Genomic DNA, 21,461 nt, shown 5'->3' with positions numbered 1-21,461 from the left:
TTTTGATTTTCAGATGAATTAATAGAAATTGATCAATCTTAGAAATCAAATCAAGAATTTGCAGAAGTAAAGAAACCTTGATTGATCAAACTTACAGACAGATTCCAGAGAGAATTTTAGCTCAGAATTTTGTTCGAAATGATTGAAGAAAACGCCAGAAGAATTAACTCAGAAATTCTTGACCTGACTTGAGCTTTTGCGGAAGAATATAGTGCAGAATCGATCTGCTCTGATACCATGTTAACTTTTGTGGTTGAACTCCATTAATGGAGTTTAGACAAAGAAATGGAAGAAACAGTAGAGAGAGGAGGAGAGGTGAGAGAAGGATAATAGGAGAGAAAAACTAAAGACTACATTGTATTATCTTGATAAAAGTAAGTAGAATAGTACAACCTATCTTATTTATACTATTTACAATTAGTAATAAAACTAACACTAAGTAACTACAATAACTAAAACTGTATATTCCAACAGGTAGGGTATGGGTTTATATCCAAAATTAGGGTATGGGTATGGGTCTAGCCTTACCCTACCCAGACCCTGCCCATTGCCATCCCTAATTGTGCTTACATTCTAAGGTTATGAAAAACCAGTTGAGATTATAGGATAGACGACGTACTAGAGCTGATCGATAACTTGAAATTTATGACATAATGATATGATAAAGCATAAGGATAACATTCACTCACTACAATGCAGTGGAGCTGAGGATGTTGTTTAGGTCAGGTCTGAATAGATATTGTATTGAAGCTTGAGCTAAGTTTAGTCTGAATGGGCTGATGTTACGAGTCAGATAACTTTGAACTTTGTGTTGTTTGCAGAAATTTGTCAACTCTCTAGCAACTTATTGGCAATATGGATTTGTGGTTCTGTATTTCTGTGTTCCTTTTATGGAAGAAAAAAAAATCATTGGCATCTTGTGCATTTAGGTTCATTGTTACGAGCCACACTTGAGTTGTTGATTGTTCCAATTCTTGTACACCTTCAGATTCATGTACTATGTATTATTTCTTCTGGAGGGTAAATGCTTATGGTGTATTGTATCTTGTGAAAATGTGAAACTAGAGCAGTATAAGAGGTTATATGTAAAATGTAACATGTCTAGGTCCGGGCGTCCGACAGAACTAATTCATATACAGACTAAAACTTAATCTAAAACTCGTGACTCGACTATACGACTTGAAATTATCTCAAAAACTCGTAAACTAAGGGCCTGTTCTTTTCGGCAAAAAACAGCTGAACTGAACTGAACTGAACTGAATTGAACTGAACTGAACTGAATTGAACTGAACTGAATTGAACTGAACTGATCTGAACTGAACTGATCTGAACTGAACTGAACTGAATTGAACTGAACTGAACTGAAATGAATAGTGATATGTGAGAGTAAAAGTATTGTCAAGAGCTGAACTGAATTGAACTGAACTGAACTGGTCTGAACTGAACTGAACTGATCTGAACTGAACTGAATTGAACTGAACTGAACTGAATTGAACTGAACTGAACTGAATTGAACTGAACTGAACTGAACTGAAAATAAGCTGGGGAGAACAGGCCCTAATTCAATCTGAACTGAATATGATTTACTCGACTTGAATATAAATGTGTTAATTAATATTCTAATTTATCCTAACAACCTACTAATTGACAAAAGACCCTCATATATGACCAGGCACGAGTAGACCCGAACCGACCTGGAAGCAACACAAATGACAGCCCACCCGTATATGATCGGACTATATTGACTTTACAACACTTGATCCTACAACTCGGTATATTATCTCTACAATATAAACTAAATACACAAATTCACCTCAAAATATGCATTTTTTCTTTGTAGATCTTTTTTAGTGAATATGTTATATTAATAATTTTTAAATTTTTAGTAATTTTTACATTTTTCAACACATCAAACTATGATATTTATATATCAAATGAGTTAAACTGGGCAAAGTATATTAATTTTAGATTAATCAACGTTAACGGTTAACCTAACTCATTTAATTAAATGGATTAGTCATGTCAACCCATTTACTTAATCCTCCTAAATCTAACCCGTTATATTTGAATTAGCTTTGAGAAGCATTAGCATTAGGATCAATAATTCTGAGCTCCAATTAAAAGCACAACATTTGTGCAAATTCTTAGGTGTTTATGAGAACACCTAAAATTATGTGTTTTATAATACATTTATTTTCACATTTGTTATATATCTTACTCAAATGAGCATATTAGATGGACAGTAAAATGTAATGTAACCCACCTACATTGATAAGTTTAATTAGCCTCAATGTATATTAAAGATTAAAGAATGATAAATCAATTTTTTCTTTTTTTGGTGAATTCGATGTGAAATTGAGTGGCCATTAATGAGTAAGAGAATGATGTGAGTTTGATAATGATTGGAATTTTGGAAGATAGTAGAATATGAAAGGTGATTGGAGGATATAGAAGTACGAAGTTTGTTCCGATTTGGAAAATACAGGAGGATAGTATTAGCTGGCAATAAAGACTCATAAGATAGATCAGTTTTTATGTTCAGATTATTCCCATCTCCCAAATGGCAAATCCTTACTATTTCAGTAGTCGAGTTTTCGTACATTTGGCAAATTTTGATCAATTCACAACAAAGTTCAAGAAGTTAATTCACATGGATTGTGACAATTATTCGGAAAAATTAACGGCCCGTTTGGTAGTTGGTCATAAATGGTGGTAATGAGAATGAATTTATGTGTAAATTTGTGAAAAATATCATTGTATATTTCCATAGTAATGCTAATTTATCCTAAAGTGTCCACTTTCTTTCTTGAATTTTCATTTCTATCTAATACCACCTTGTAGGTGGTAATGAAAATTGCTTCTCCTTGGAGACAAAAACACAAGTTTAGGGGTGATAGTGCTTGCCTATGGAGAAAAAATGCCTCCACATGGAGATTTTAAGGGTGCTTCCCTAATAAAATTACACTTAAAATTTATTTTGATTCATTACCGTAATTTATTAACGACTACCAAACTGGCCGTAAGAATCCATTTTCTTTCTTTGTCGAATTTTCATTTCCATCTAATACCACCTTGTCGGTGGTAATGAAAATGGAATTAATTACCGATTATTTTTCGCTTTGTTTGGTTCAACCCCTCACGAATCAATTACCATTATTACGTGGTGGTAATGGACTCCTCCAATTTGTTACCTTTCCCTCCCCCTCAAGTAACAAAATGCATTATTTGATGGTAATAGTTACCATTACATAGCTTGAACCAAACACCTAATAAAGGTAACCTTTTTTTTGTTATCATTCCTTTATTTGTTTTCATTCTCTTTTCATTCCATACCTTGAACCAAATGACCTTCTGAAAACAAATAGAGGAGAGGAATGATAACAATAATGGTAACCTTTATTAGGTGTTTGGTTCAAACTATGCGATGAAAATAAAATGGTAACCATTATTACCACCAAATAATGCATTTTGTTACTTGAGGGGCAGGAAAAGGTAACGATTTGGAGGAGTCTATTACCACCAAGTAACATAATAGATTGATGAGAGGTTGAGCCAAACAAAAAGAAAAGGAATCGATGATTGATTCCGTTTCTTGGAGCCCAAAAATCATGAACCAAACGTGTTCTAATATGTAATATTTTTGTTTTATGTGGTGATGAAATTAAATAGATTGAATTCAAAATCTCACAATTTGTGTGTTGACAATATCAATTAGTTGCTATTAATTCTATAATTTTCCACTTCGGCCCTGTTCTTTTAGACTTGTTTTTAGTTCATATCAGTTTAATTCAATTTAGTTTGTATTCAGTTTCAGTTTCAGTTCAGTTCAGAAACATTCAGCAATTCAGTTTCAGTTCAAAGACATTCAGCAATTTAATTTCTCCCAATTTAATTCAATTCAGTTTTCTTCCTATTCAAAAGAATAGAGCGCTAGTTAAAACTTTAAAATACATTATGTACAAATGGTATATAATTTGTGGTATAGATTATGAGTTCAGGTGAATTGGATTTATTATCATAATACATACATAGTACTAAATTAATGGTTTTAAACAACTCATCAATAGAAAACTAATGCTGACTTAAGGTGGTTAAAACAATCAATCAACCTAGATATAAAAACAAAGCAATCGATTCATGAAAGTAAGTATAACAAATAAATCATAGTATTTTTAACTCTCCAAATGCCTTTACCAATTTATTTATTAGTACGTCTTGTGTGTAACATACACAACGACATAGACTCTAACAAGAATGACATGAACTATACGAATAATGCCATAAATTTTATATCATTATGTTTTTTATATTATTTCATGTCATTTGAGTTCTTTTTACAAAAGAAACTATGATTTGTGGGTTGTAACAGTTACGCCGAAAAATTTGTGTTGATTTCTTGCCTACCTTTCCACTTTTTCATTGATTTAAAATTTTAAATAAAAAGCAAATCGTATAGATTAAATAGAAATGAATGTACTATAAAACTAGTTTTTCGATAGTCTTTCTCCGAGCGATCGATCGATCATTACTTACTCCGGTACTCGACTATATAGTTAGGAGTAAAACTCTCGATTAACATCCTAATTAAGTAAGATACACATGCACGTCAATATATTTGGAATAACCTTCCTCAAAGCTATGTGCTTTTTAATCCAATAGAGAAATGAAAAAGATATATAGTTGGTGTAAAATATCCTCAAATTGCTTTGAAAGTAGCTAGGTGGATGTCATGCACATACTCTCATATGAATTTTCCATTTACTTTATATACTTACAAAGTAAAACACTAATAATACTTAAAACTGCCTTTTACATAACCTAAATACTTTCGCGTCTTAGCTACCATATAACTAAACAGTATTATATGGGAGAAGCTACATGGGGGTTGGCAAGGGCCTGATCACCTGATCCCTTAATATATTTTATTAAAATATTAAACGATGCTTTTATAGTCTTTAAGGAGGTTTTGACTTAGTGGTTAATGACGTATTGTAAAATATAAAGTTTGAGTGGCTAGGATGTCGAATCCTTTTGACAACAAAAATTCTCAAGTATAAATTTCTGGCTTCGCCCTATAGTGTAGAAAGATATATGCTTTCTCACTGTCAACAATTACTCGCACAGTTTTTGCTTTTTATACATAGATATATAAGAATGGAAATTAAGAGATAGACACAAATGAATAGATGTTTAAATGTAGAGCGGGACTAAGAATCCTAAAAACTGTAACAATAAAATTTCGACAGATTTATGAACAGAAATGTGGACGACATATGAAAGTGGTCTGGAAAATGGGACGGCGATGTGTTGACTCTATAATTGTCAAAGTAAATGAAATGTATGGAGGATTGAGAATTTGAGTTGAAACAACAAAATTTGACTCTATAATGCTTGTCCACTTACAAAAGCTGTCGGTAAGCTGGACTTGTTTGTTACTCCTAAACAACTGACTTTGGAAGATTTTAATCGAGGCGTCTCTATCAGTCATCGTTCATTTCCATGGTACAATTTTTCTTAATAGAGGAATGAGAGCGGTCGAATTCTCATCCCAACAATATGTTGGGGTATTTACTTTTGGGTTATTTAGCGTTGTACCTAGCCTTTGAGTTGGTGTGACATGCAAACTAGTAGCCGGTAAAGGAGTGGCGTCAGAGTGTCGCCCAAAACGCGAATTGAGGAATAACAAACCGCCGGTTTTGTGGAGGACCCAAATCGAAAAAAGTAAAGAAACGGCCGGAAAGTCGCCCACTCCGGTCGCCGGAAATGTCGCCAAACCCAGTCACCCACTCCGGTCGCCGGTTTTTTTGGTCAGAGTGTGAGAGAGTGTGAGACTAGAGAGAGAGACTAAGAGAATACGATTACCAAAAGAACCCCCCCCCCCCCCGTATTTTTTTGGTAAGTGGCCAGCTAATATTGTTGCGGTTTCCACGTAGGACCGCAGCAATATTAGCTGGCCTAGGCCCCACATTTTGTTCAAAATTAAACCGTTGGACAATATTGCTACGGTTTTGGGCGGGAACCGCAACAATATTGTCATTTTCTATTTTTTTTATTTCTTTTTGCGTGATATATTGCTGCGTATAGGAAAAATCGCAGCAATATCACCGTAGCAATAAGCATTTATTCTACTAGTGAGTAGTGGTAATAATTAAATATATTAATGATGAAAGCATGCAGTAAAGATCGTGAAAGTTAGTGGGATATAAAAAAAAAATGATGAAGGAAGTAACTTGTAAAGGTTGGAGTAATTAACTCGAAGTCTAATTTTACAAGCGCAATTCTTTTTATTGATAGATAAGAAAAATTACAATTAAGAGGCCCTCCTCTAAAGGAGAAGACCTAATTTATCATTTTAAAGGACCGAGAGTAGTTCTGGGCTACATAAGCTATACATTGGCGAAATTAAAGGAGGAGAAGACCTAATCAATGTTTATATACATAGAAGAGTTTACATTATGTCCCACATTAGCTATCCAGTCAGCTACTTTATTTACTTTGCGGTAGACATGCTTAATTTCTCAGTGCTTGAAATGTTGAAGAAGCAATTTGATGTCGATGATGATGTTTTTAGTTTTTCATGCAGTTTTTCAGTGGCCTTTAATAGGATTACCCACCTGTAGATTGTCACCTTACGCTCAAATGTGACTTGTAGTTGATGAACTTTTGAAGAAGATCATCTAAGCATATGAAGTAGTTTAGCCAAAGTTTAACTAAAGTATGTTCATATATATACCTTTTTTAATTAAGGTTGATGAAGAGATGATTCATAGTTTGATTGCTTTTACAAAGTTGGCATAAAGGAGTGGAGATGACGTGACGTTTGGCAAGCGTGTCACATACTGCGATATTGTTATGGTATAATTGCTATAAAAAAAGTTTAAACTTTGGGGGAATGTCTAATTTTCAGATTTAGTGGAAGGACCATTTTTCCATTTGACTAGGTAGGTCGTGGGCTAATCAAGTTGTAATTTTAACTGATAAACTTGCAGTTGGCATATACCTCATATTGGTTCATCTTCTAAGTTATTCTTTAGAATAGGAATTCCATGTACTTTATTAACAACATACGACGGATTTATTAAGTAGTTTGGACGTGTATCCATTCTTTTTCTTCGTGATGAAATCTGCTATCACTAGATTCTCATTAGTATCATTTGCATGTAAGCTTAGGGGAGAGAACAAATTATCACTAAGGACCCAATTATCTAACCAAAAGTTGATGGATTTACCATTTTCAATTTCTAACAGATACCTTTTTTTTTTTTAATGATCTCTCTTTGAGTCAAAAATTTTCTCCAAATAGTAGAGTCTTTCGTTTTGACTAATATGTAAAAAAGTTTAAAGTTAGACATATATTTTTTATTCCTTACAATTTTGGTCCATTAAGCATACTTATTGTATTAACTTATAATATAAAAATTATCTACAATTTTATCAATTAATAATTAGTTCATGTGAGTACACTAAATCATAACTTTGATTTGTTGTGCTCACATGATATGATCAGTAAAAATTGTCACTATTTCAACAACTTTTACACAATTTTGGAATCACTTCATAATCATGGGGCACTAAAATGCATGCTCCACAAGTAGTAGCAATTAAATTGTGAAAATAAGAATGGAAGAAAGAAAAAGAAAAGGAATAATCCCTTGACAATAAATTTCACCAAAAGCCAAAATTAAATCAATAGAATATGTCAAGCTTTCACACCTTGCACTAAGGAGAAGTGGTGGAACCCTCTAACCTATGTCTTCAATAAATTCTGAACTCCATCACCATTTTTTTTCCTTCATTAAAATTTAAACCCACATTTTTAGACCTTAAAATTTCTGTGGAGTACCAAAAAGAAGGTATCATCATATCCTCAGTGTAATAGTAAACATGTCAGAAAAATTCACCTTCTTTTTACTTATGTTTTGTATGTTGATTTTTATTAACTTGAAATCTTCAAGAGCTCAACTTGCACCAGCTTTGTTTGTGTTTGGAGATTCATTGGTTGATGTAGGAAACAACAATCATCTTCCTTTCTCCCTTCTTAAGGCTGATTTTCCTCATAATGGAATTGATTTTCCTAACCATAAACCTACTGGAAGATTTAGTAATGGAAAAAATGCTGCTGATTTTCTTGGTATGTAATCTCTCCTTCATTGTCTTTAAACTTCAAAGTTAGTACTGCTCTTTTATAAGTAACTTTAAAAACTTGTATTGTAATCTTATTCACTAGAATTTTACGTCTAAATGGTTTACTCCCTCCGTAATATAATACTCCCTCCGTCCCAATATATAGTTACATTTCATTTTACACCGTCTCCAAAACGTACCTTTGACCTAAATATCTTCTATTTTTTATTAGTAAAAAATATAAAAAGTTGATATTATGAATTTATACATTGAGACGAATCTAACAAGACCCTTCATGAATATGTTATTTTGTATACATTAGTAAAAATATTTGGTCAAAGTTTTTAAAATTTGACTCCCAAAATAGAAATAGGAACTATATTTTAGGACGGAGGAAGTAATTAATAAAATAAATGGATATCATTTATTACAGATAAAATATTCATTTTGCAGTTAGTATATTAAGGAGAAAGTACTTAATTTTTAGGTTGACTTTACCTAGATAAATAAAAACATCAAGAAATGTGTGAATTTTTATTTTATAATTCTATGTCGACTTTACCTAGATAAATAAAAACATCAAGAAATGTGTGTGTTTTTGTTTTATATTCTTGCTTTCCAAGTTCAAAGACCTACGTAAACAAATATTATTAATACTTGGGAAATTAGAGCTTTGTGAATCTTCCCATGCATAAATTGTGTTTAAATTTATGATCATAACATCTTAACTGCCATATTATTAGATATTATTAGTAAGATACTATCTTATTCTTGGTCTTCCTTTCCCCACCTAATAAAAAAAAATTTAAGTAAAACATGGAACTTCCATCACCTCTATGATACTAATGCCACGAATTATCAATGGAATGGACGCCTCATTTTCTTCCTTTGTTTTATTTTACTAACGTCCAAAGATATGACATGACATGTTCTAGACACTTCCAACGCGTTTTGGCATTTCATGGAATATGCATCCACTAATCACTATGTAACTATGTATGTACCATTCATGCATTGCACATAGCTTGATGAATTTTTTGGATCGTTACAAACTTACAATAATAATCAACTCAAGTAATGGCCATGAAGGTGATAGTACATATGCAAATTACTCTCTTCGTTTCAAAATATAAGGCACGCATAATGTTTCAGGTTGAATTTTGACCGTTAATTACTCTTAGTTTATGTTGATAGAAAATTTTTAAAAAAATATTATTATAGTATTTTTTAAGAAGAATCCAAAGGTATAATTTTTATTTATCGTATTTGAGAGATATTTGTGGTCAAACTAAATTTTCGTAAAACGTGAATGCCTTATATTTTGATAGTACATATGCAAATTACTTAGGAAAATAAAATGTATTTGAGAAATTCTATTAATATAATTCTGTACGGAAGTCTATCTTTAATTTATATACTTTCTAAGTTAAATTTTTTTAGAGTACTAAGCTAATTAACTCGTTCTATTTGAGGCTATCTTTTATTTACAAATACCATTAATATAATTATTATATTCTTTATACATTTTCTTCCTGCATTGTAATTTTATCTTCTCTTGTAATCCACTGTCGATAAATTAAAGGATGTAATTTTACAACCAAGTGTAGAATAAACATTATGATTCATTACCTACCTATAATAGTTACTTATATAAAATAAATAAATTATTGTATTTCTAGAGATATTAAGTTTTTTTACTCACGATCTATAGTTTTTGCTCCTTTATCAATCGTTATCATGTAATAGTACATGATTAATTACTTCACTAGAGTGTAGGTGGTTGCAACTTGCAACTTTAAGAATATGTATGTACCTGTCGAATTAAAGGATCACACAAGCCAAACACAAACCCCTTGACGTAAATGTTTACATTAATAAACATTAAATGTAGACTAATTAATACAAAATATATATGTTGGAAAATACTTTATTTTTTCATTGGGTCATTTACGTACTATATATAGATAGACATCTATGTTTGTATTATCCAATTAAACAACATAGTTTTTTTTTTTTTTCCAATAATATATCTTTAGTGGTTGGATTATCCGCTGAATAGATGTAATATATATCCTCCATATAGACTACTCGATCTATTACAATCGGATACTTATTTCATGCAATTATATCCAAGACTTTTTTCATATTATTCTTTATGAGATAAAATCTTCAAATAATATGTTACATGTCGGTGCCAAAAGAAATCATGTTAGAGGTATGTTTGACGTTTAAAAATAATAATCATTAATTAAATTGATTAAACAATTATTATTAAACAAGTAGAGAAATTGTTGAATTAAGTGGCTTAAAAGAGAAACTTAGAAATAAATTAAGGTAATTTTGACGTAATTAGATGACTTACTATTGACCATATAGCTAAAATCAATAGGTAATAATTGCCTCTATATTGCTAGAATAAGAAATTTTAAATGGTGCTATCACTTGATGCAACCTCATTAGCTCTTAAGATATAGAAAGGCTAATTAGCTAAACTGTTTTAAAAAAAAAAATTTATAAAATCATTTTATCCAAAAATTATGGCAATAATAGTGATTATTTTATGAAAATTTTATTTAGTAAAATCATTTTTATAAAGATTGCATTAAAAGACAATATAACAATATGGAATTATGGATCAATACTTTTTTTTATTGGTTGGTTAATTGTTAAGCTTCGTTATAATCCGCTACATGTTGACTCTACTTTTATGACTTGACTTATAATTTACCAGCTGAGAAATTGGGATTACTTTCTTCACCACCTTATCTTTCCTTGACGCGCATCAAAAGTTCCAACTTTTCTGCTGGAGTTAGCTTTGCATCTGGAGGTGCTGGAATCTTTGATGGTGATGATAAAATTTATGTATGGCCTCTCTTTATCTTTTTAGAGCTTTACAAAAGATCAAAAAAATGGAACTCAAAACAATAAAATAAATTAGGCAAATCTTACACTTTCTCCTTTCGAATTACTCGCTTCATTTTAAAAATTCCACTATTCGTATATGAAGTTTGACCATGTATTATTTACAATTAGATAAAATCAAATGTTATAATGTACTCCCCTCCGTTTCATTTTAATCTACACACTTATACTTTTCACGCATGCCAAAATCTTTGAGGACATATATCTTTAGTTTTGTATTTGTAAAAATTATAAGACGTATAAATCACAAACGAAGGTCAAAGTACAATTTGTGAATAGTGTAAAATGTCAAAGTGTGTAGATTAAAATGAAACAGAGGGAGTAATATGTTATTGTATTCGTCTCAATGTACATTTTCATAAAATCAGATTTTTGTACTTGACTCTAATATACAATTAAAGATATTAATAATCAAAATAATACATTGACAAACGTAAAAATCATAATATAACGAGTAAAAAGAAACGGAAGAAGTACTTTTACTAGGTTTTTTTTTCAAACAATGCTTTAAAGTACGCAATCTTTTTTCTTAAAAGAACCAAAATTAAAAATGTTAAAGAAAACTGTTAAAAAAAATGCGGTGAGCGTGGATCGAACACGCGACCTTCAGATCTTCAGTCTGACGCTCTCCCAACTGAGCTATCCCCGCCTGTTGATTAATACATAACTTTTGATTTTTAATATCATGTTTACAGCATAAATCAATAACGTTCAACAAGCAAATATCGTATTATGGGACCGTACAAGCGAAAATGGTGGAACAATTAGGAGCAACAAAAGCAGAAAAAATGATATCGAAATCAGTAATTGCGATAGTGATAGGAAGCAATGATTTTCTTGGCTATTTTGGATCATCCACTTCTGCCCAAATGAAGATCGGTAGCCCTCAACAATATGTGGCCTCTTTGCTACTTGCTTTCAAAGGACAATTGAAGGTATGTTACCACTAATATCCCACATTTCGTATTCTTGTATGAGTCACCAATCTACATGTTAGAGAATAGCTATACCATGGGTTTTAGTGACCAAAAAAAATATAAATTCTAATTTAGAATATTAACGGATATATATTATCAATAATATTTGACTAATTATTAATAAGAGTGGGGTGGTAAGCAGTTTGATGTCACTTAAGCGAGGTCTTGGGTTCGAGCCTCAGCCCCGAGAATAGTTTTATATTCTAATAATTTTCTTTCGGCCATGCAAATATAATTATATGATCTATTTCATAAAGATTGTACAAAACACGGGATCATATTTCATATAAATTGCATGAAATTGGAAAAAAAAAATTGACAGAAAGGAAACACTTATATTGAATATAATGTTCTGATGCTTAAAATTATAAAATCATTGTAGATCCAATACACTCTTATTCAATTAATTATAATACTTTGATTAAAAAAAATTAAAATCTTAATCTAACCATTCTATAAAGGTGGAAGGAGAAGAGATGCATTTTCTAAAGGGGGTAAAAACAAGGGTTTAAAGGCCGTGTTTAGTAAACAGGGGTTGCGTTTAATACTACCCAGTCCAATTTAATCGATATAAAACTATTCTAATTTCGTCCCAACGAAATTAGAATGAACCCTTGTTGGCTTGTTCCTATGTGTTTACAACCCTAAGGCCCTAATACGTATTATATACAAATTAATTAAAATCTTTATAAAACAATTAAAACGAAGTTTCTTATGAATGCTTTGATTTGATGAATTTCTGGCAGCGGATATATGATTATGGGGGCCGAAAATTCGTGATATTTGGAGTGCCAGCAATGGGGTGTTGCCCAGCTCAGAGAGTTCGGAACAAAACCGAAACATGCAACGAAGCAGCCAATTATTGGGCTGACAATTATAACAAAGGGCTTGTATCATTTCTTCAGGACTACAAAACACAAGTTAAAGACTTCCAATACACCTACTTTGACACCTACAACGTCTTTCTTAACCTCATTCAACAACCAGCTACCTATGGTATGTCCATCATCTATTCCGTCATTATTATTGTAACATTACGTTACCCCTTGACTTATTATGAGGTCTTTTTAATTTATTTTTGTTTATTCAAACTTATTAGACGTTATTTTCTAAGTTACACCATTTTTTTATGTATATTTTAGCTTATTTTATTATTTAACAATTTTAAAAGATATCTGAGACCAAACTGTGCATGCTTGGTAGAAGATCCTCTCCTTCTAGACTTGACTTAGAGCGTGTTTGGCAACAATAGCTGTGGTAGTACCTTTTAGTTGTTAGAGTAATTTTGAGCTGTGCGGGTAGCTGTTAGCAGTTTGTGTATAGCTGTTAGCTGTCCAAGTAGCGGTATAAAATATTTATGTTCGGTAAAAGTAGCTGTCAAAGTAGCTGTTTACAAATAATTAATTAAAAACTCAAACGAAACTTTAATGTACAATTTATGCACCACTAAACACTATCCTAAAAGCTACAAATTATAGCTTTCACAAACACTATTAACTTACCAAATACTAATATTTTTCTTAAATTAGTGTTTTGACCTAATCAAGACACTAAAAGCTACTTAAAAAGCTTGTGCCGAACACGTCCTTAATGAGTAAGAATGACTAGTGATTTATAGTTGTTTTGTTGTGTAATCAATTAAAGTTGGATTTTTTTATGGACATTTACAGGATTCAAGGAAGAGAAATCAGCATGTTGTGGACTTGGAGATTTAAATGCAAAGATACCTTGCTTACCTATTTCAACCTATTGTTCTAATAGAAGTGACCATGTTTTTTGGGATCTTTACCATCCAACGGAAGCTGCAGCTCGCATCGTCGTCGAAATTGCTTATAATGGTTCACCAAAATACGTCTTTCCGGTGAACGTGAAGCAGCTTGTTTCATCTTAGCTAGCTTAAGCACTAGTGCTTATATTAGTTTATACAAATATATATTTTTTCTGTACGTGGAACAAACTCAACAGTGTCATATAGAAGCATTAGTTTCACACCTTACCATTACTTTCACAATAGAAAAACTGAAAAAGGGTGTAACAAGAATTTTTTCTAAGAAATAAAGTGAAGATATAGAGATAAAGTGATAAACTTTTGTGTTTGTACTATTAGATCTTGAACGACACATAACTCTCACATCAGAGAATAGAATCCATATAGGTATAAGTTCAAATTAAATTAGATAAACCTGTGTTTTAGAAAATTCGGAAAAATATGATAAACATCTTTCATCTATTTTATTCTTTGTTTTTGGGCATTTTTTATTGGCTACTTTTTCACAAAATTATTGGGCTATTTTTTTTAAAGAGAATCTATTTAATTTCATTATCTTAGACCTTTTAAAAGTTGGAGTTCAAACACTATTCAAATGAATAGTGTTCTGAGTCACAAAATAGTGAAATTCACTATTCCTTTTAGATGGACAATCTCAGCCATTCATCACCACTCAATCTAAACCGCACGATTTGTCTCGGCACCCTTCTTCTTTGGCTGCAACTTCTTTCTCTCACTCACTCACCGTCACTCTCTCTCTCATCTTCTCCATCTTCCATCTTCTAGATGTAGAAAAATTAGGGTTTTGGCTATGGCTATGGCTGTCACAAAAGCTTGCAATTTCTTCACTGTTACGACGACTCGGAGCGATCGTCTCCTCTTCTTCACTTCGTCTCTCTCCTCTCTCATCTTTTTCACGTCGTCTCTCTCCTCTCTCATCTTCTTCACGATTCTCTCATCAATCTTTCTCCCAATTTTTCACTGCTAATTCTTTCGTTAATGTTATATTGATTTCTTTGATGATTTTTTCGGGCTAATTTATTCTGAAATTGAGTAATTTTATGGTTATTAAGGTTTCGTTTTTGATTTTTTTTGCAGAGAATTGTGTAATTTGGGAGATGAACAAAGATCGACCATTTGATCCTCTCGATTTCTTCATCTGAACTGTTGAGGTAACGATTGAATTTTTTCTGTTTTTTTTTTCTCTTCTCTCATCTTCTTCACGATTCTCTTGATGTGCATCAATTTTTCTCCTATTTTTCACTGCTAATTCTTTCGTTAATGTTATATTGATTTCTTGATGATTTTTTCGGGTTCATTTATTCTGAAATTGAGTAATTTTATGGTTATTAAGGTTTCGTTTTTGATTTTTTTTGCAGAGAATTGTGTAGTTTGGGAGATGAACAAAGATCGACCATTTGATGATTTCTTCATCTGAACTGTTGAGGTAACGATTGAATTTTCTGTTTTTTTTTTTCTCTTCTCTCATCTTCTTCACGATTCTCTTGATGTGCATCAATTTTTCTCCATATTTTTCACTGCTAATTCTTTCGTTAATGTTATATTGATTTCTTTGATGATTTTTTTGATGAATTAAATCTGAAATTGAGTAATTACTTTTAAAAGTACCAAAAAATCATAGCCCTTAATTTCATCTCCCTCTTCTTCAGTCTTCACTGCTCCTCTCTCCTCTCTGTGTGTCTCTCTCACTCTCTCAATTCTTTTCTTCTCTCTCCTAAGCCATACAATTCTCTTTCAGAAAGAAGGTTTTTAGAGAGAGAAAGAAGGAGAAGGCATTAGAGAGAGAAAATCTACAAATACAAGTATACAACCAGTAGAAAAAACTAAACAAAAATAGTGTACAAGATGAAGGAGAAGCAGCTTGATGATGGAGGTGATACTAATAAAGGCCGAAACTTTGAATTGGACCCCAATCTTCCTAAATCTTTTTGTCAGAATTGCCGTCATCCTCTTTCCATCGTTGGAGTCGTCGATTCTTTCAGTTAGGGTTTTTCTTTTTTTCGAATTTTGATGTTGTTGTTGTTGTTGTTGTTGTTGTTGTTGTTATGCTATTCTGATTCTTCTTTGTGATCGCTGAATAATTACAAGATTATGATTCTCTTTGATCGAATTTGTACTTTCAATTCTTTTGATTTGATTGATACTGAATTTTCAAAGTGATGAATTCAAATTGTCATTTTTAATTTTGTCGTCAAAATTTGGTTTCTGGTTTAGGAATTGTAATTCTGTAGTTGTTGGGTTTTTTGAGGTCCTCAATTTGAGGGGTTGAAATTGAACAAATTTCTAAGATATGAAAGTATGGAATGGGAGCAATTTCTTTATATTGGGTTTTTAATCTAATCAAATGGAATTTTTTTTTGTCCTGGTTGTACATTTGTGTAATTGTATGTGTATGTGATGTTAAGACAACTTGCAGGGTTACAGGGCTCATCACTCCAAGGAGCAGACAGTGTTGGCTTCCTCACATATGGACCATTTGTTTGTCGTGTTGCCAAAGCAAAAGTCTCAGACACCTGGTGCTTCTCCTCGTCCCCGAGGAGGTGGAGTTCGGCAGGAAACGTCTCCGTCTGGTAAGATGATGGATGAGTCGTTTGTGGTAAACTTTTTAATCAATTTATTTATTTATAGAGTATCATAAACAATAGTGTGGAAATAAGTTTAGCCAACATCTAGAGAATACATGTTGATAAATCTGCCAAAAACAAGCAAGATAAACAGAGAAACGGCAAACTGAAGCACCAACTCTTAGTAAATGCTCGCCATTATTATTTAAACCCATCTACTAATTTATCCCATGTATGTTCTGGTCCCTTGCCAAATATATATTCATGGTATGTGATCAACGACACATGCACTGGAATAGGTGAATTTGTGGCACCCAAATTTGTGGAAACAGGACTCTGCTTTCAGTGAGCAAGCTTCATGTGCTAGAATTAAATTGTTTGAAACATGGTCTTATCATATCTAAACAAACTCCTCCCCTCCTATCTTGCATGTTGTATTAAAATAATAATGCTCACCAAATTTTCCTCATTCAATTGATGTGTGTGGATAGTAAATAAGCAAGATTTTGATTTCTCTTATTTTTTGTGGTTGTTTTTTTGGGTATAATAATCACTTATTCTACATTTTTTGCTTTTTGATTCTTAGCCTTTTTTGCTATTTCTCCTAATCGTTAGTTCTATTAGATGAAATTTGACAGCGCAAGAAGGTTTAATGCTATCATTCTATCAGTTGGTGTAGGTGGGATTTCATTAACAACAGCAACACTTCATTAACAACAGCAACATTAGAGACAGGTTAGTGTCTAATGCTTGACTTTTTATGGCTAAATGTTGGATTTTGGGATGTTTTGAGTTGTAGGTGTTAAACATTTCTCTTTTTTCAGATGGGTTTAGCTAATTTTGATTTATGGTGTTGATTAACTTTTTTAAAAAGTTTTAGATTGATATTCGGTAGCTTCTCTCAATCGTTCTTGGCTTGTATATTTTCTGCAATTTCAAAATGTGCCAAAAATTAGTGGGTTTGTCATACTTCTTCTTTATCTCTTTTGTTCTTCAAATTTTTCTCCTGTTTATGCTATTTTCCTAATTTCTCTCTACAAATTCCTTTACTTTCAAAGTCGGAAGATATCTGAACCTCTAATGTCCCAAAATCTGAAGGTGCTATAGTTATTAGATAAAAGGATATTAATAACTAATAACTATAGCAGCATATCTTTTTAATAACTATAGCCAAAATTCCTTTACTTTCAAAGTCGGAAGATATCTGAACCTTGGCAAATCTGAGCCCTCCATCTCTCCTTCCATCTGAATCGCACATTCCTTTCTTTCTCTCCTCTTCTTCACGTTTCTCTTCAGTCTCCGCAGTCCTCAATCCTCTCTCTCTTCATCGCCTCTTTTGTTGTCTCTCTCCTCTTTCTCTGTTTTTTTGCCATTGTTATGGAGTTATGGAGCGCCATTATTAAAGGTGATTCTCGCTATCCTCTTCAATCTAATTAACTTGTAGTATTGTGTTTTGCTTTGAATTTTTTCTTTTGATGCTAATTCGGTTCTTGCTTTTGTCATATTTTCAAACTAGGGTTTTTTAATTTTTCGTTCCGTTTTTTGTATTTTTTTTTCTTTTTTTTCTTTTTAAAATCTTCGATCTTTGATCTAATTTGAATTGATGGGATGACCATGGTTTTGATAGATTTTAGTTTTTGATACAGATTTTTGCGATTTCTGGGTTAGGGTTTTCTTCTACGCTTCTTTTGGGCAATTTGTTTGAGAAAAGAAATTAATGATAGAACTCGTGGGGATCCAAATTTGTTCTTATTTATCTTCTTCATGTTTTAGTTTGTTTGAGTTTGTTTTAGTTTGATGTGGGTTTTGCAATTATTTTTTGTTCACTTCTTGATTTGATTTTGGGTTCCTCATATTTATGAATCTTCTTTCAGATCTAATGTTTGTTTTTCTGAGATCGGTTGGAAATTGAGTGGGTTCGTTTTTCTTCTCTTCTTCACGCCTCTCTTCTAATGATGAATAGTTCACTTCTAATTATTTTTTGTTCACTTCTTGATTTGATTTTGTTTTTCTGAGACAGAAGATAGATGTTTAAGGCTGAAGTAGCATTACCAATGCCATGAATATTGACATAAGAATCCCTTAGCAGATTCACACTCAAATAACTATTACCACCACATATGAATTCGTACCAAACGGGCTGTTAGGACTTAGGAGTACCCAAATCCACATAGAAAAAAGAAGTCTCAAAAGTTCATGATCCCACTATTAAGTGCTATTCAAAGTAAGTTCATCATTATTACTCCCTTTACCACCTTTTATATGGTTTAAGAAGATACATTTTAACTAAAGTATATATAATTGTTTTAAGGTTTCAAACCTTGCTATGTATTATTAATTACTAACATCGGAATGAGAAGGATACCGAGAGAGGAGTTAATAATAAGCCCTAAAAGAAGACTAAGACAGATATAGGAAAAAGGAGCAAGAGGGGTGAGGGAAAAGGTACAAGAGGTGGATAGAAAAAGTAATTGTATGGATGACTTGTATGTTCCAAGCCACTAATATGCCTCTTGCTTCTGTAGTTCACTCATCTGAGTGTAGTCTATGGATTCTGCATTTCTATCGCTCTTTATTATTCAATTCTTGAAGCTTCGTTCTCTCTCAATTCATTTTTTAATAGTTGGCAGGAAGTGATCACAATAAGAGTGTTGTAGTGGAGAAAGGAGGTAGGGATAAATTGGTCAGGCTCTTTGGCAGATTTGCAAATTGTAACGAATACTCGGAGGTCAATTTTCAAGTGTTATGTTGAATTGTTAAACCGCTCTCTCTCTCTCCTCATATGTTTTCTTGCATTTTCGCCTTTTCCTTTCTTCGAAATTTTTAATCTTATGATGTTGTTTGCTTTTTTTTTTTTTGAATTAGGTTTAATTTACTCGAGTTTCTCGAATTTTGCGCTTCTTTTTTTCTCTAAATATTCCAGCGTTAGCTCGAAATTGATGGATTTTAAGGAAGATTGTTCATCTTGATACCAAATAATTTAGCAGCTAAAACTTTTTTTTCCGTGTCTCGATTTAAGTTTTCATTATTGTTTTTCTGGGGGAAATCCAGGGAAATGGCATTATAAGGTTATGTTCTAGAGGTGTTCAGTGCTCTTTTCTCTCTCTATTCAGTTTGCCCAATACCCAACCCCTCCTGCTTAAATCTTTTTAAAGGTGTCTTCATTGCTTCCTTAAGTTGTTTCTATTAACAGGAAAAATTCTCGGCTAACAATTGATTTTAAATGTTATTTACCAGTTTCTTTCAGTGTGCTACACGAGATGCGTCCTCCATTGACATTGCACCAGCACCCTATGTGTGCTGAAGTAAGTTGTTACTTTGTTTTTGAACTTCATTTCTGATCTTATGTCGTGCATGCTACAGCTTAGCATCTTGATTTTATGTATATTCTGGAAACTAACGCTGTTCTTTGGTATTCTATATCCCTTCTACTAAAAGGTGCAGTGATGTATATTAAAATGAACTTGCAATATGGTATTTTTCTGGCTGTCAATACTCATTTTTCTTTCCTATCTGCAATGGTTCAATGTAATTTTTTTGTTCCTGTGGTCTATGGATGGTAATATGTACCTATATATTCTCATGCTACTTAATCTAAATCCTTCATTCCTTTTGCCAGTGCTATCATATAATATCTCTTTTTTTTTCCCCCTAATTTGTGTCATTTTGAACTAATCAAGTATTTTTCTCTTGAAAGAGGTGGTAGTAAAACAGCTTGTTTGACCCAAATTTGGCTATTGTTGTCTTAGCCCTGCTGCACTCCCACATTTAAAAGATCAGAGGAGTTATTGACTTTAGACTCTCATTGTATCGTGCAGATCATTGAGGCATTCCAGAAATGTCATGGAGATCACCCTTTTGTCAAAATTTTCGGCAATTGCACTGAGCTCAAAATTAAACTTGATCGCTGCTTTAGGCAGGAGGTACTTACTCTCCATATTTTATGTATATAAAAGTCTTAAACATCTTTTTCTTTGGGTGGGTGAATTTATTGGATTTTATGGTTTGTAGCTAAATAAGTAGAAGTCTATCTGCTACTTGTAAGCATGCAAGTATTTTCATATGTTTCCTTCTTATTGGACAATGATTTCGTTCTTAATTTTTTTCATTCTAGATGATATAATGTACTCTGAATATGTAACTTATTAAGACTAATATATACTTCCTCCGTTTTGTTTTAGATGTTACACTTTCTATTTTAGGAAATTTTAAATTAGATGTTACACTTTTATTTTGGGTAATAACTTCACTCTATCTCTCTCCTATCACATGTTCACATGGGGCCCTTTTGTTTTCTTTCTCTCTATCTCTCTCTTCTTCAAAAATTACCTAGGAGTCCGTGATTTGAAAAGTGTAACATCTAATAAAAAACGGAGGAAGTATTTGAAATTTGAGAAGCAAGCTTTTTGTTTCTATCCTATGTTTTGTTCCATAATATAGACCCTTATGATTGTAAAATAGTGCTATGGTGCTTACATTGACAAACCTGATCACTACCATAATCTCTTATACTTGTTATTTCACTTTCAATGCTAGAGCACGTTATAGCCTGTCATTAGGAGGATCCTATCCTAAGTTACTTGTACTTGATGATAAGAATAGTCCATTATCTACAGAAGACTTGCATTTGGAAAATTTCGTCAAGACAAAGAAGCAATGGAGGTTGTGTCTGCCTAAAGCATATCACCCTCTTTTACTTCAGCGACATCGACATAATCTGCGGGAAGCCAAGAAGGATGTCGCTAATTAATGCTATTGATGTATGACTACTCGCACTTGCTTTTTCTATTGTTTTAACTTTCATGACAAAGATATGAATTTTGCTATACCAAGACTTCATTGGTCATCGCCCTTCACCTTTATTGGACTGAAGTCTAACTAGGTTAAAGAACATATACTCCCCGCGATTTCAGATTCTTGTCCATATGGTCTTACAAATTCATTGAGTGTAAATAATGAACTGAAATCAACCAATAGTATGGTAGTCTTTTGGGAATGAATATAAGTTAATTAAGTAGCATTATTAATTATAGAAGACAATATAAAAGGAGAATTACAAACTATAAAAGTGGACTTTATCTGTGT

The 21,461-nt window shown here is 32.3% G+C and overlaps 1 protein-coding gene and 1 non-coding gene across 21 annotated transcripts; one reads left to right on the top strand and one right to left on the bottom strand.

Annotated features, from left to right (window-relative positions):
* Positions 1–7,779: 7,779 nt before the first annotated feature.
* Positions 7,780–21,136, top strand: LOC104895536 (GDSL esterase/lipase At5g55050). 20 transcript variants are annotated; one of them, XM_057393851.1, is made up of 14 exons: positions 7,780–8,131; positions 10,856–10,986; positions 11,742–11,981; positions 12,770–13,019; positions 13,694–14,963; positions 15,171–15,238; positions 16,229–16,382; positions 17,047–17,111; positions 18,251–18,292; positions 18,397–18,600; positions 19,000–19,104; positions 19,614–19,681; positions 20,195–20,299; positions 20,913–21,136. In XM_057393851.1, the coding sequence occupies exons 1-5, from the start codon at positions 7,885–7,887 to the stop codon at positions 13,912–13,914; spliced, it is 1,089 nt and encodes a 362-aa protein (XP_057249834.1). In that variant the 5' UTR covers positions 7,780–7,884; the 3' UTR covers positions 13,915–14,963; positions 15,171–15,238; positions 16,229–16,382; positions 17,047–17,111; positions 18,251–18,292; positions 18,397–18,600; positions 19,000–19,104; positions 19,614–19,681; positions 20,195–20,299; positions 20,913–21,136. The 20 variants fall into 20 exon arrangements, with proteins under 20 accessions (XP_057249834.1, XP_057249843.1, XP_057249836.1 ...); XM_057393860.1 differs by lacking the exon at positions 16,229–16,382; XM_057393853.1 differs by lacking the exon at positions 18,397–18,600.
* On the bottom strand, positions 11,623–11,695 carry TRNAF-GAA (transfer RNA phenylalanine (anticodon GAA)). The gene has a single exon. It is a non-coding gene; the product is annotated as a tRNA-Phe (tRNA).
* Positions 21,137–21,461: the final 325 nt, after the last annotated feature.

The sequence above is a fragment of the Beta vulgaris genome, chromosome 4 (assembly GCF_026745355.1).
Source record: "Beta vulgaris subsp. vulgaris cultivar EL10 chromosome 4, EL10.2, whole genome shotgun sequence".
In the NCBI taxonomy this organism is placed as follows: Eukaryota; Viridiplantae; Streptophyta; class Magnoliopsida; order Caryophyllales; family Amaranthaceae; genus Beta; species Beta vulgaris.
The sequence above is the reverse complement of the archived record's forward strand: the minus strand, read 5'-3'. Positions and strand labels throughout refer to the sequence as shown.

Bases quoted from the DNA above. Each gene is read 5' to 3' on its own strand.
- LOC104895536 (XM_057393855.1), top strand. From the start codon at position 7,885: ATGTCAGAAAAATTCACCTTCTTTTTACTTATGTTTTGTATGTTGATT. The intron at 11,982-12,769 runs GTATGTTACCAC...AATTTCTGGCAG, and splicing joins CTTTCAAAGGACAATTGAAG to CGGATATATGATTATGGGGG. The intron at 13,020-13,693 runs GTATGTCCATCA...GGACATTTACAG, and splicing joins TCAACAACCAGCTACCTATG to GATTCAAGGAAGAGAAATCA.